We start from the raw sequence: 14,483 nt of genomic DNA on the forward strand, positions 1-14,483 counted from the left end.
CTGCTGCTGCTGCCGCTGCTACTGCTGCTGCTGCTGCTGCTGCTGATGCAGTGTCGGGTGGTCATGCATTTGTATGTCTGTGTGTTCACTTCCCTTTCGTCACAATGTGGCTTCAGTTACAAGATTAAACAACCATGTTAGGAAGATGTGAGGTGGAAAAAAAGAAAATGGTTGATAAACACTTCATCTGGTAACATTACATTTAGTCAAACTAAAATGATCAAGTAAACTTCTTGCTAATTTAAAAATGTCATGCAAGGTGTTTGACATTGGCAGCTACAGGCTTTGGGCTATTGTAGCTGGACAGTTTTGTTTACTTGAGATAACATGAGTAAACCAATGGTTCAGTGACCACAGTTGAAGACTTTATGAAGCCTCAACTGACAATCTTGTCAAATGTATGCAACAACATCTTTAAATCCTTGAATAAATCAGTGTAAAGTGTTGGGTATATTAAAACACACATGCAAAAGTCATGTTATTTTAGTAATTATGAAGGTGTAACATGAATATGGACGTGGTGGACGTCGTTCTCAGCTGCTAGCTGCCGTTGACTGACCACAGTCCGTGGATGTCAGGCTTTCCTCTGGAGGCAGCGAGCATCAGTTACATGTCAACATGTGTGTGTTACCACAGTTCAGGCACAGCGTTCACAGCTGAGCAAGCAGGAGATGTGTCATTCACGGCAGTTTAACTTTACGAGTGTTTGCATTTCAGCAGCACTTGTGGTGTTTACGTAGCACGGACATGTTTCTGTGAAGGAACTGACACTTAAGAGGATTTTATTTATTTAAAATGGAAGAAAAAAAAAAATCAATGAAATTCAGAGAGGTCAGACAATCTGACCAGAAGAATCAAAGACTGAAAACACACAAAAGGCAAATGCTTTTTTTCAGTGCAGACATTTTGACTTGTTACAGCAGCAAGTGACGTAAATGATTAAATGAATGATGGCCACATTCCATTCAACTGCTTCTGGTTCAGGTTCCTGCTAGTGCACTGGCTCAGCCTTCATTTATATTTAGTGTCACTGCATGGGTAAAACAAACAAATTACAGCCACTTAACTAAATCAATTTCTCCTCAAGTCTAATATCTTAAGAATATGTTCATGTCTTTATCTCATTGTTAGACAGGAACAGAAAGTTTGTAAGCCACTCACTCTCCCATACAAAACTCCTTAGAGAAGATCAATGATTTTAGCTTGCAGGGACACAAGACAGATGGTCTACTGCTGCCTCGTGTGGTCAGTGTGTGTCACTGAGGTAAATCTGAACAAAGGATTTCAATCAGAATTTTGCAAAATAACACGTTTAAACTTACTGATGGAGGCAGCAGTGGATCAAAAACCCCTGTGTACTGTGATGTTAAAATGGTTTGGGAGAGTGAAGAACACAAATTTCAGTTTCTGTTTGGAAAAGGCTGCCTAGTGACATACAACAAATATTTTGAAACATCTCACTTATTACTTACATGCATGTCTACTATGTTTTCACCAAATTGATAAAGAATAAAACTATTATCCAAAATCCTGTAACCAGTGGTAACTTTTGTCTAAATAAATAAATATCATTATTAATCAGCAGGAGAGAGTCACATCTGTTTTAATCTTCATTTTTATTATGACATTTATCATAAATCATGGTAAAAAACAAACATAAACATACAAAATATATAAATAGTACTGTAAATGTCACTACAGCCTGACAATACTTTAATATTAATATTATTATTAAATATTACATAACACAATGAGATGCCTGCATCTCACACTAATATATAAAATGTAAAAAAAAGCTCATAAATAGCATCTAAATAAGTACAAAAAAAGGTTCCAGGATATTTTGTTGCCATTTAGCTCATGAGGAGACAAACATTTCGCAGGCGCTGAGCGTGTAAACAGTCGTAAACGTAAAAGGTGACGCTACAGTAACTTCAGCTTTGAGCTTTCATTTTCACGTTGAGACCAGAGCCGTGCTGCTAGCAGAGCCGGATTAAACAAATGGACTATACTAGGCAAACTGTATTTTTTGGGCCCCCCTCCATCGATGTTATTTATGAATTGAAATCTGAAACATACCAAAGTTACTAATAAAAGTTAATTCACATTTTACATAGCGTAGTCTTTGGTTACGAGTTGGTTCTTTGTTTGCCAAAATAAGTCATGTGTCGTAAATTAAACAGTCTATCAGACTATTTTTTTATTTTTATTACTGTATTTATACGTTACTACAAGGCTCTATTAAATGCTATTAAATTATCCTTATCTTATCCATTGCGAGTGTCATTGTTAAGGCAGTAGTACCAGTAAATCACCAATAGGTGTCAGCATTGCTATGTAAACAGAGCAAATAAGATAAATGTGGTAAGCTACTGCATTTTGCAGAAAATCTTAATTAAATGTGTTGATTAAATTGAATAGTTTAATAAGTAGTCAAATATACAAAGACCAATACAATTTGCAGTAAGTTTCTCTGGATGGTGTACTGTGCAGTGTTGTTTTTGGAAGCCATTCTAGATTTAGTCTTAGTTTTGGTCTTTTGGACTAAAAGGCTTATTAGTTTTAGTCATGTTTCAGTCATTTCTATAGTGCAGTGTCACACATAAGTTTGACATGAAATTTCCTCCACCGGTGGTGCGCCGCGACCGACTCTAGATCGGCTTGGAAGGGCTCAGGGCGAAGGTGGTTTACTGCGAACCCCCGCCCGGACCTCGCCACAGACATGTGCACTCGCTGCGGCTTCTCCCGCCCGCCTGCCCCCAGCGCGACTGTCGATCGGAGCAGACTGTCCTCAGAACGCCCTGACAGCTGAAACGTTTTAGGTTATGATTGTCCCTCTGTCTGGGCCCCCTGCCAATCGGGCCCTAGGCACGTGCCTAGTTTGCCTTTGCGTTAATCCGGCTCTGGTTGCTAGCATTGCTATGCTAATGCCTTGCTGGGTAAAAATCGCAAAAGTTAACAGTGGTTTTCTTTTTTTGCTCTACAGTGACGTCAAAGGTCTTAACGTCGAGGGCAGCGCGAGAGTTTCTGGAGATGCCGTAAAAGTCTCCTGGACCAGTTACAGAAGACGTGAAGCCGCTCAGAAATCTCCACAGAGAACTGGAGCACGTCAAAGGTGGAGGCAGCAACAGGTAGGGAGGGAGGCGGAGCCTGAGTAGACGTTTCGTGCATCTGAGGACAACGAGGAGAAAGTCAGCGTTAAAACCAGCCGTCAAATTAACATGTTTACACTTTAACACATGAACCTGATTCACACACGTTTACATGTAGAGTTTAACAATCTCTGAATTATTCATCATTACACCTCAATGGACACATTTGTTGCACATTTACAAAAGTATAAAACTCTTAAAATTGTTTATTTTGTATGATAAGAAATTTCAGGCTAAGAGAAGATTTAAGGTATTTTTTTTAACTGGTCAAAATTTAAAAAGAAAAATCATAAATATTTGTTTTACTGGTTTAATTAATCTGAAAATGAGTACACATATATATAAGTATATATATATGTATATATATATATATATGTATATATATATATATATATATATATATATGTATATATATATATATATATATATATATACATATGTATAAATAAACTTAAATAAGACACAATGAGATGAAATTGGTCTCACCTGATGTAAAGATGTGTGGATGAGAGTGGACAGCTGCAGCAGGTGAGCACTGGCGCCCTCAGCTGGCTGCGTGGGCAAACTGAAGTTGAATTGAGCAGTTATCAGCCAGTCAATGTGCAGCTTAAAAGACTGAGTGTAGACGTGAAGCTGAGAGAGAGACTCATTCACCTGTGAACAATTGCAGGAGACATTTCTGTTTAAAAAAATCTGAATTCAATTGATCGATTGATTGGTTGATTGATTGATTGGTTGATTGATTGATCCAGACAGACATGTTACCTTCCGTGAAGTGAAATGAGCAGCAGTTTGCTGAATGTGAGGAAGATCATCAAGTCTATTGTCAACAGCAGCGAGGTTCAGAAGTTCATCATCTGACTGTTGAAAACATGACGGGAAAACAAAGGTTATTCAAGAAAATGTTGGAAAACTAGTCAACATTTTTCAATACTTTACATTCCTAAATCTGTCTTTGCTTGTGTAATAATGTAAAAAAACAACTAAAACTAAACTTTTTCTGATCATTTGACCAGAATGAGAAGTATTAACCAAAACATAATCTGCATAATGTGTCCTCTTTCAATAAAACATGACTCTACTGCATGTAAATGTACGAATTAATCACTTTTATGTTTATATTTAAAATATATGACACAGTTTTTATGACATACTGAAGATCAACACCCAAATTACAGTCTTACTGCGGATTTAAATCATTAGAATATATTATTTATCACTCATTAAACAACAATGTAAACATTTATTCCATGATACACCCAGTTGTATGGATGTATAAGCAGTAGATTCATTTTAAATGTGTTTTGTTTTTAATGAAACAACCTTACAGTAAAAACTGAATTAAGTACAACATTAAAACACTTGACTTAGAATTAATTGTCCATATTAGTCAACTTTAGTTATATACTGTTTTATTTTAATGTATCTAATTGTGTACCCAATTGTTATAGTATGTATGTATAAGCATATACTGAAAAATACAGTTTTATTGTATTCAAATATTCAAAAACAAAAAGTTTATAAATAAATACTTCAGTAAAAATCAGAATCCAGCTCATGTAGACTGTGTGTGTGTGTGTGTGTGTGTGTGTAGTTAATTTTTACCAGGCCATGGAGATTTTTGGATAACATCATGATTCTGTCCACCTGAGGGATCATTGACCCCAAAAAACCACAGATAGAGGAACTGTGGGTGGGACGGGACGACGTGCGGACAAACAGCTCAGCCAAAAGCAGCAGGTGGAGAATAAATGGGGCGGAGTCATGAATCACTGCAAAGACAAGGAAAAAAAAATTAAAAAACAGTTTTTTTTTCGCATTTTACTTTTGTTTTTGTAGCTCTCGCAGAACAAAGACTGACATTGGTCAGCAAATTTTATTTTTAAGTGTTTTCATAAAAGTTTACCATGAAACAAGTAGTAACAGCAGCAGGTTGAAATAGTTTCAGAGACATGAACATCAGCCGCAGCTGCACTAACACACAGATAATCCCATCACAGGTGGAGACTACACACACACACACACACACAAACACACACACCTGCTGTGTGTGAATCACAGAAACAAGATCTTGACCATGTGATATACGACAAGTTCAAACCCGAGGATGTGTCTGTGAGAAGTGTTTTAATTACACAAAACCAGCATCTACAGAGAGATTTAACCACAAAAAAGTATTTCACTTATCTGCAATATCTGGATATGTATTTTCTATTTAGCAAAAAAAGAAGGAAATTGGTTGAAATCAAATTTTTTCGTCGTTGTCATTTATTACAGCAAAAAGAACATTTCAGTTTTACACCTTCATCAGGTGAATGGGTCTTTCATTCAATTAAAAGTAATAAACTAAATCTGTGCATCTTTAAATAAAATATGAAACTACAGCTAAACTAAACTAAATATTTATGTACACGTCACTTTAATATTCATATCAGAATATATATAACACATGTTTTATGACATACTGTAGATCTGGATGTAAATGGAACTAAAGTTCCGTCAATCTCAGTCATCGAAAATCTCAATTTCACCAACAAAACACATCAAAATGTATACCTGCAGAGCTGGGAATCAATGTGTCATCTTTTAATGTGTCATGTAAATATTTTCGTATACGTCACATATTTATATTTAAAATATTTTATGAGCTGCTCATTTATGAGATTGATATTTTCTAGAAGACTGTATGGATGTATAATAGGGATCTAAAATATAAAGTTGGAGATTTATTTAAATATATTTAATTTTAAATGAAAGAACACAATAAATGATAAGAATACGATCACCTTAGAATTTACTCTCATTTTTTTACGTGCTGCGGCGGAAGAAAAAGTATTGGTAGATCTCTCATACGCAACATTTTCACAAGCTTCAGTATCTTTGGTTGTAAATCTGTGACAAAATCCTTCAATTTAAACCAGGTTTGTGGGGGTTGAGATTAAAGATGAAAGGTTTGTGGTTCGATTGAAGGTTTAAACAGGTCAGACACTGATTTACTGTCAGCCGAATGTGTGTGTGGGCGACACATTTCTGTGGACGAAAGGTGAACACGGAGTTATTGAACCAGTTCACATAAGCAGCAACAGCAATATGAAGATGCTGGTTCAAGCATAAACGATCTATGGAAGTAAACATCTACAGAAGAGGATTAGGGGTACATGCATTTTCATTCAAGTCATGATTCGGAGATTAAAATCAAAACGTTAATCTGACTCTAGTCTCATAATTCTGAGATTTCTTCAGGGTTTTTACTCAGAAGAAAAACTTAAATGTCTGACTTCTAACTGTTGTCTCAAAAGTTAAAATTCTGAGATTAAAGTCAGAATTCTAATATTCAAGACAGAATTATTAGCAATTAAAACGTTGACCTCTGATTCTAATAGTTTCTGACTTTTCTGAATTTAATCTCAGAACTCTGGCTTGTTTCTTGTTTCCAATTTTGTTTGCAAAAACATTTTCACATGTGACCCTTAATCCTTCTTCCATGAACCTCTTAAAACATGTGATGGGAGCGAATGTGACACTTTTGCACCTAAAAATAACAATAATCTAATAACAATAACTTACAGATGATCTTTGTTCACTCAAACCCGCGGTTAGTTCACGTCTGTAAATGTCTCCTTTATGCAACTTCAAATTTCCCATGACAAATCTCAACAAAGACATGAAGTGTGTGCTAGTGTGAGGTCATGGCTTAGGAATGAAAGGTATGCTGTGGGTTTTTTGTTTTTTTTTGTCTCTCTCTCTTTTTTTTCCCAGGCTGCTCTGGGCCTCCTGTGGGAAAAGCAGAGGGCGGAGCCTGTGGAGCTGGTGCAGGGTTCTGACTCAGATTAATCTCACTGTGGTGACATCAGCAAGCGAACGCCTCAGGCTGCGTTCTGTAGAGGAAACATCCACTTAGTGTCTGACACGGTGAACTTTCAACACTTTTACTGTCACACACATGCACACTTACACTGACAGTCGTAACTGCATTTAAATGTATTTAATTGCTTATTTATAGACAACACCTCACACTCTTTTGTCTATAAATAAGCAATTAAATATATTCATACATGGACTGTGCCATTTTATACTGAGGTAATTGATGCTAACTATTATTTTATAGTTGGCATATTTGAGATTGTACCATATGCTGTGTGTTAAACTATGTTGACAATGCTTATTTGCTTTTTTTTGTGAGGTTTTGGTCTGTTGCATTTTTATGAGCATTGTTTATGAGCTATTTTTCTAAAGGTGGATTTACACGCTTTATATGGATCAATTATTCAGTTTTTTAAAAGTGCGGTTCAATGAGAAAATATTTGTTTGCCAACATCTTTTTATTTTTTTAAAATATGTTTGGAGCCTTTTCTCACAGACAAATTCAAATGTGTGTCATATTGTTAACCACTCACTCGGAAACATGGTGATTTGACATCACAGCACACAGGAGTCTATGGACTATGGTGCAGACGAGTGAGCAGTTTGTAAACTTTAATTGAATTTAATTTTTATTTTGTAACTAACTTTAAGAGAAATTTGGGACAGAGAAGCAGACGCAAACATGAATAAAAGCAGGGGAATTAAAACTAAAACAAGTTGAGACCAAAGACTCCAACATATGTCCATGCTTTGTAGCTTGGCAGCTTGTTGTTTTTGTCATTTGTGTTTATTCTTTATTTATTGTATTCATAAGTTTATTTTGCTCATGTCTACGGCGTCACGTAGCAGCTGGGGTTCATCATAGTTGGGAAATATCACTAATTGAAAGTCATATAGTGATCCTATCACTTACAAGTGCTGACATGAGACACTGCCATGTCATATTTATGAAAAAGACTGTGTATTTGTCTGTGTATGAGTCACTCATTGACCTCCAGTCAAAAACACAGACACAGTCTGGAGCGTTTTCCTCAGCAGACGGTCATGTCACGGTGACGTGAGGCAACAAGTGAAGGTTAAGACCTTTCACTTCTCATCTCTGCCCACACACACACACACACAGACACCAAATCCCATTAGACAACAGACAGATGTTCACATTCTCCTGCTGTTTCGTCATCATCATTTCTTTACATGCACTTCCTGTCCACAAAAGCGTTTGACTTCAGATGACTTTAGGAAAAATACTGAGCAGGACATCAGCACAATCCTGCTGTCAGAGTAAGAAAAACATCCGCCAGCGAGCGCTGCAGTGTACACTCATGGACTTGGCAGCGCGAACAGCTGTGACAGCGTTACGCTTCAGAACAAAGTTGCTTAAGAAGCAGGAGGGAATGAAGCGTCTTTGATCTGTGCTGCAGGTCACTTCATCACACACAGCAAACATCAACACACACACACACACACACACATACATTCATGTAGCGTCTCGCACACTTCCACTGTTTCCGTTCCAGTTGGTGTCCTTCACAGAAAGAAGAGAAAAAAATGCCGAGTCAGCTGTAGCGCTGGAGTTTCCTGTATTTGCTCTCTGACACAGTGAACGCCTCACTTCCTCAGCCGGACCTTTTACTTTTTTTTTACCCACAAGGACTTGCAACAAACCTCTCAAGTGCTGTGTGCACACAACTTCCTCCAAGAACCAACGAGCAGACAAACCAATAAAGCCAAAGCACAACACGCGTTTTCAGTCAAAGCTGCACTGATCAATACCTTGATTTAAATGAGTCAAAAATTTATGATCGATGCATCAAACTAACTGTGAATACTGTCACATATAATGACTGGAAAATCACCTATTCAGTAACTACATGGTAACTTTTAAACTCTGTTTCGAAGCTAAATGTCCATTTATTTTCTGGTGTAGTACCATAGATGGCCACAGATGTCAAAGTGAGACACAACGTGACTCACGCTCTCATTCCCTTTTAATCAATCAGTAGTCCAGCTCTGTATCATGACTGTGCAGATTACATTACACTAACAGTGATGATGTTGATGACATCACTGTCTGTTCTCCTGACTCATGCTACTGTGTCTCAACTCACACTTTCTCTCTTTTCACAAATAAACCCTTGAATTTTGTTAAAGGTCAAACATTAAATGGGTAATGCACAGTTTTTAAAGTGCGGTCAGTGCTGACTGTGGTGTGAGCGCCCCCTGCACCACAAAAACACAGACTTTTCCGACAAGAAACTGAAGTTTGTAAACCGCTCACTCTCCCACACCAAAGTCCATAGAGAAAATCAGGGATTTTAACGTCACAGCACACGGAGTTGTTCACCCACTGCATCAGTAAGTTCAAATGTCTTATTTTGTGACTTCAGTGTTTGAAATCCTTCGTTCAGATTTACCTCAGTGACACAAAATGACCACACGAGGCAGCAGTAGACCAGCAGCTCCTGTGTGAGCTAAAATCACTGATTTTCTCAAAGGACTTTGGTGTGGGAGAGTGAGTGGTTTACAAAGTGACACAAAAACTAAGTTTCCTTAACAGTGAGACAGCACATGTTCACTATAATTCTTCATTCATCATCACTTTAACAATGACTGCTTTCCATCATCATCATCAATATGATATGAATGCATACTTTTTCCAACTGTAAGCAAAGAATCTCAGGAATTATTTCACCAACACACACACACACACACACACACACACACACCAGCCAATCAGAGCGCAGCCTGTTGCCAAAAACCGCGTTGTTTGAGAGATTCAAATGAAACAAAACACATGCTCACTCACTCACTTCCTCACTTCCTCACTTCCTCACTCACTCACTTAGCCTAAAAGTAAAAGTAGAGACCACATGCAGTAAAGACCACCTACACACACACACACACACACACACATTGAGTGTTAAAGTGTTATAAACAAACTTACATTTCATCTTTCCTCTGCTGCTGCTGCTACAGTAAACACACGCGTCCTTCAGTGAGTCCACAGTGAGTGTTTGTGTGTGTGAGTGTGTGTGTACACTGTACTGTATGTGTGTGTTTGTGTGGACACAACGTAAAAAGTTCCCTTTTATAGCTCAGAGTATGACACATCACCTGAGTCATCAGCCATCGTCGCCATTCAAGCACTGACGCCCACGCTGGACACCCCCCCCAAACACACACACACACACACACACACACTGATGAACACACACACACTGAAAAAACCCAAAATGTCTTTCTTACTTTGTGAAGGAGAAGAGTTACAATTATAATTAATTATTAAAATAACAACGCAACAATCCTCCTCCCTCTCATCACACCTTTCTTTCATTTTGTAACTAAACTCAAAAAGTCTCTTTTTAACAAATAAAAACAGACTTTTATTTATATAAAGCGAATATATTCATGTAATAAATCAAGTCTTGGACACTAACACCTCCCTTGCATCCACATTTTTTTCCTGTTTCATTGTCAAGAAAATGCAAAAGTCAAATGTGCAAAGGTTCTTTCCATTAAAAATGAACATATGCTCATTTTTAATAACAATAGAGACAGGTAAACAAAGAGCTCTCACTCACCCACTGTGGTGGCGCTCTTGACCCCCAGCTGCTCTGCTGGTTACAAGTGTGTGACGACACTGACGTTGCATCATCTCCAACTGTGGCTTCCTGTCTCAAATCCACACAATAAAATCAATAATAAGACTTTTGGAGATTTAATTCCACTTTAGTCACCCTCACTGGAATTGTGGAAGTTTTGAAGTTTCCTGAAGAACTTCCTGAGTGGGTGTCATCCTGAACAGAAGCAAACTGACATAGATTTAATCCTTATTCTGTGGAACCGGAGGCTGTGATGACGAAACCCTGCAGACGTCCTAATCATGTCACGTCCCACAAAAAGTCTAATGGGAGGAGCTAACGTGTAGCTGTGTTTTTTTCCCTCTGGCGTGGTTAAATCATCGATTCCACGGTCGAAACCATGACATAATTTCCTTCGATATTCGATTTACAATCGAGATTGTGACACCCGTAGTATACAGTAGAATAGTATTTGTACCAGAAGAGGAAGCCCGCGCACCACTGGCACTGGGAATGATGTCACACGTGTTAATTGCATTTACGTTTCCACAAACTTTACAAGTTGGCAACTTGGTGGTTGATGTTAGCATCATTTTGTGGTATTTCAAACATAAACAAGAACAAACAAAATACTGCAGTAAAAATGACAGGTTTTTAATTTGAGCAGCCAATTTAAATTGTTAATGACATGGAATTAGCCAGCGCGTTGCTCATCAGTGAACTTTCTTGTGTTGCAAAGTTCTACTTTCACATCCTGCATCACTCTGACGTCATCCATCTGTAATGTGTCAGGAGTTTTTTTCTTTTTATGAAAAAATGATTTGTCAAATGTGCCCATGTCCATTTTTACCTCAGACTGGGATTTTCTCCATTTGTTCAACTGTAAAAACAAAACCATTCATCTGCTTGTTAGGAAAACTGAGCAGGGGCGTTTCAAGTGACTTTGCGGGCTGACCTGGATGCCCGATCTGGATTTGACGCCAACAACATGTTCTATTTATGTTATTTTGAAAGGTTATTGTGGGGTTATTGATCACTGACAATACAAGCAAGTTTCTTACTCCAGGTTTAAGCCACATGCTTTATCATGATGTGTTTGCCATGTGCTTTCTGCTTTTCTTATTTTTCTCTATAAAGTTGATGTTGTCTGGGTTGTTTTTGTGTGTGAATTTGATTGAAACCAACCACATGAAGGAGCTTAAGGTCACATGGCTTGAGTTAAAACACCGGTTCAGGAAATGAGTGTGGATTTTGGTAAAGTATTTGAAAAGTCAACACCAGTTTTTTTCCACTTTAAGTCACGTGCTCAATGTATGTCATGATGTATTTTCATTTAAGTTCAGAATCTCTGTTAATTTAACATCTTCTGGGATGTTTTTGTGTGTGAATTGGAGGGAAACCAACCACATGAAGGAGCTTTGGCTCACATGGTTTAAATTAAAAGACTAGTTCAGGAAGTGAGTGTGGTTTTTTTTTGGATGAGTATCTGTAAAGTCAACACTTGTTGACCACAATTTTTCCCTTCCTTTGACCACGTTGGTCAGAAATGTAAATTATTCTGTAAGAAAAACAAACCAAAATGAAGTGCTGACAGTTGGTCATTTGCAGGTTTACATTTTTTGCTGTGACTGAAGTATAAACGTGCTCTTGTAATAATCCGCACTACTTGCAAATAATAATAATTAAAAAAAGAACGAGAGCAGCAGCAGCTTCTGTTCAGTCATGACTTACTCATTCACTTTATGTCACTGAGAATGAAAGTGTCAGCTAAAAAACCCCTGCTGTGTGTAAGAACGTGGAGCTTCATTATCTTACTCACTTCATTCATAAAACAGACGTTTGGCTCGCGTCAAAGCTGCGTGAGAAATGTTACGGCATTTCCAAGAAAACCTTTTTTTCTCCTCTTTCTTTATGAGTTGAATCTCCACCCACCAGGTGGAACAGAGACTCTCTACACCCCCCATCCCTTTTCTAACTGCACTTGTATATGAATATTGTAATATTACATCATCAATTCATATATACTCATATCAATATGATTTTTTTGGTGTGGCAGCTGTGGCTGTACCAAAAAAAAAGTTACTTTTACTATTATTTATTGCAATTATTATTATTACACTACCAAATATCTGTACTTTCTGCTCAACTGCATTTCCACAATGCATTATGTTACCATTTTATATTATATATACGAGGCAGTGACGTGCAGTGCTGAGCGTGTGTGGCACAGCGCACCGCTACCTCACCGTTCTCCTGTGTATTTGAACAGGAAATGCGTAAATTCAGCGATTTTGACCATGGAAATGTTGGTGCATGGACATATATGCATACATATAAAGGTAAGACCATACATGATTTTCAAATAAAAAAAACACAAAACATTTAAACATTAAAAAATTTAATTTGACTTGATATTAATAAATATTCTTTTGCTTTGCTTGCTACCATATTGTTGAACAGTATGGAATTGATTAAAGCATAATTAAATGCTTTTAAAACAACTGAATAGTTCAATTAAGGTCAAAAGGTTTTTATACTGTTTATACTTTTACTAATTTTACTGGAGTAATTTTTGATTGGGTGTAATTTTTGTCTTTTATTTGTACCCCAAAAAGGGTTGGGGTACCCCTGAGCAAGGTACCCATCCCCCCAATGCTCCCCGGGCGCCACTCAGTGTGGCAGCCCACTGCTCCTAATTCTAGGATGGGTGGGGCAGCCTGTGGCCAAGTGGAAAGGGAACTTGACTTGTAACCAGAAGGTTGCCGGTTCAAATCCCCACCCGGCCAAAAAGGGTTGGGGTACCCCTGAGCAAGGTACCCATCCCCCCAATGCTCCCCGGGCGCCACTCAGTGTGGCAGCCCACTGCTCCTAATTCTAGGATGGGTCAAAATGCAGAGGAATACTTTTCCTAAGGGGATTAATAAAAACTAACTAACTAACTTTTACCTAGTAAAAAAGAAGTTCAAGTGCTTGTTGCGCCATTGTATGTTATTGTCATCATCAAAACATTAAAATGCTGAACATTTTGGAAGAAGTGAAAGTGAGGCTTGGACACACACACACACGCACGCACACACACACACAGAGAATGTAATAACGGTCACAGTGCTGACTCGCTCACTCTCCTTGTCATCACAAATAAAACCATATGGGGTAATTGAGAGAGAGTGTGTGTGTACGTGCGCATGTGTGTGTGTGCGTCCTGTCATAAACATTGACCCTTTCAGGACCAGTAGTCCTCATGGAGACCAAAACCTGGTCCTAATGATGCGAAACCTTATTTCTGTGGTTAAATTAAGGACTTATTTTTATGACCTTTTTGGGTCATTTTTAACGACATACTATAGTATGACTTTTTTGAGTCGTAGTGGTTAGCACTCTCGCCTTGCAGCGAGAAGACCCGGGTTCGAGCCCCGGTTGGAACAAGGGCCTTTCTGCGTGGAGTTTGCATGTTCTCCCCGTGTGTGCATGGGTTCTCTCCGGGTTCTCCGGCTTCCTCCCACAGTCCAAAAACATGCAATGTGGGGATTAGGTGAATTGGACACTCTAAATTGACCGTAGGAGTGAGTGTGAGAGTGAATGGTTGTTTGTCTCTATCTGTGTGTGGCCCTGAGATGGACTGGCGAACTGTCCAGGGTGTACCCCGCCTATCGCCCAATGTAGTTGAAATTGGCACAGCACCCCCTGAGACCCTCTGGTGGAGGATAAAGCGGTAGATGATGACTGACTGACTGACTATAGTATGACTTTTTTGCGTTATTTGGACGACATACTATAGTATGACTTTTGGCGGTTTTGGACGACATAGTATAGTCTGACTTTTTTGAGTGAATTTGGACGACATAGTATACTCTGACTTTTTTGAGTGAATTTGGACAACATAGTA

General features: G+C 38.2%; 1 protein-coding gene across 2 annotated transcripts; it reads right to left on the reverse strand.

Annotated features, from left to right (window-relative positions):
- Positions 1–2,640: 2,640 nt before the first annotated feature.
- Positions 2,641–12,571, reverse strand: LOC122762090. Of its 2 annotated transcripts, none has more exons than XM_044017270.1 (5): positions 10,598–12,571; positions 4,758–4,924; positions 3,918–4,013; positions 3,639–3,806; positions 2,641–3,171 (listed from the first exon to the last, which is right to left on the reverse strand). In XM_044017270.1, exons 2-5 carry the CDS (start codon positions 4,809–4,811, stop codon positions 3,001–3,003), a joined length of 489 nt encoding a protein of 162 aa, XP_043873205.1. In that variant the 5' UTR covers positions 4,812–4,924; positions 10,598–12,571; the 3' UTR covers positions 2,641–3,000. The 2 variants fall into 2 exon arrangements, with proteins under 2 accessions (XP_043873205.1, XP_043873204.1); XM_044017269.1 differs by lacking the exon at positions 10,598–12,571 and adding an exon at positions 9,961–10,323.
- Positions 12,572–14,483: the final 1,912 nt, after the last annotated feature.

This window comes from Solea senegalensis, unplaced genomic scaffold (assembly GCF_019176455.1).
Source record: "Solea senegalensis isolate Sse05_10M unplaced genomic scaffold, IFAPA_SoseM_1 scf7180000015245, whole genome shotgun sequence".
Taxonomy (NCBI): Eukaryota; Metazoa; Chordata; class Actinopteri; order Pleuronectiformes; family Soleidae; genus Solea; species Solea senegalensis.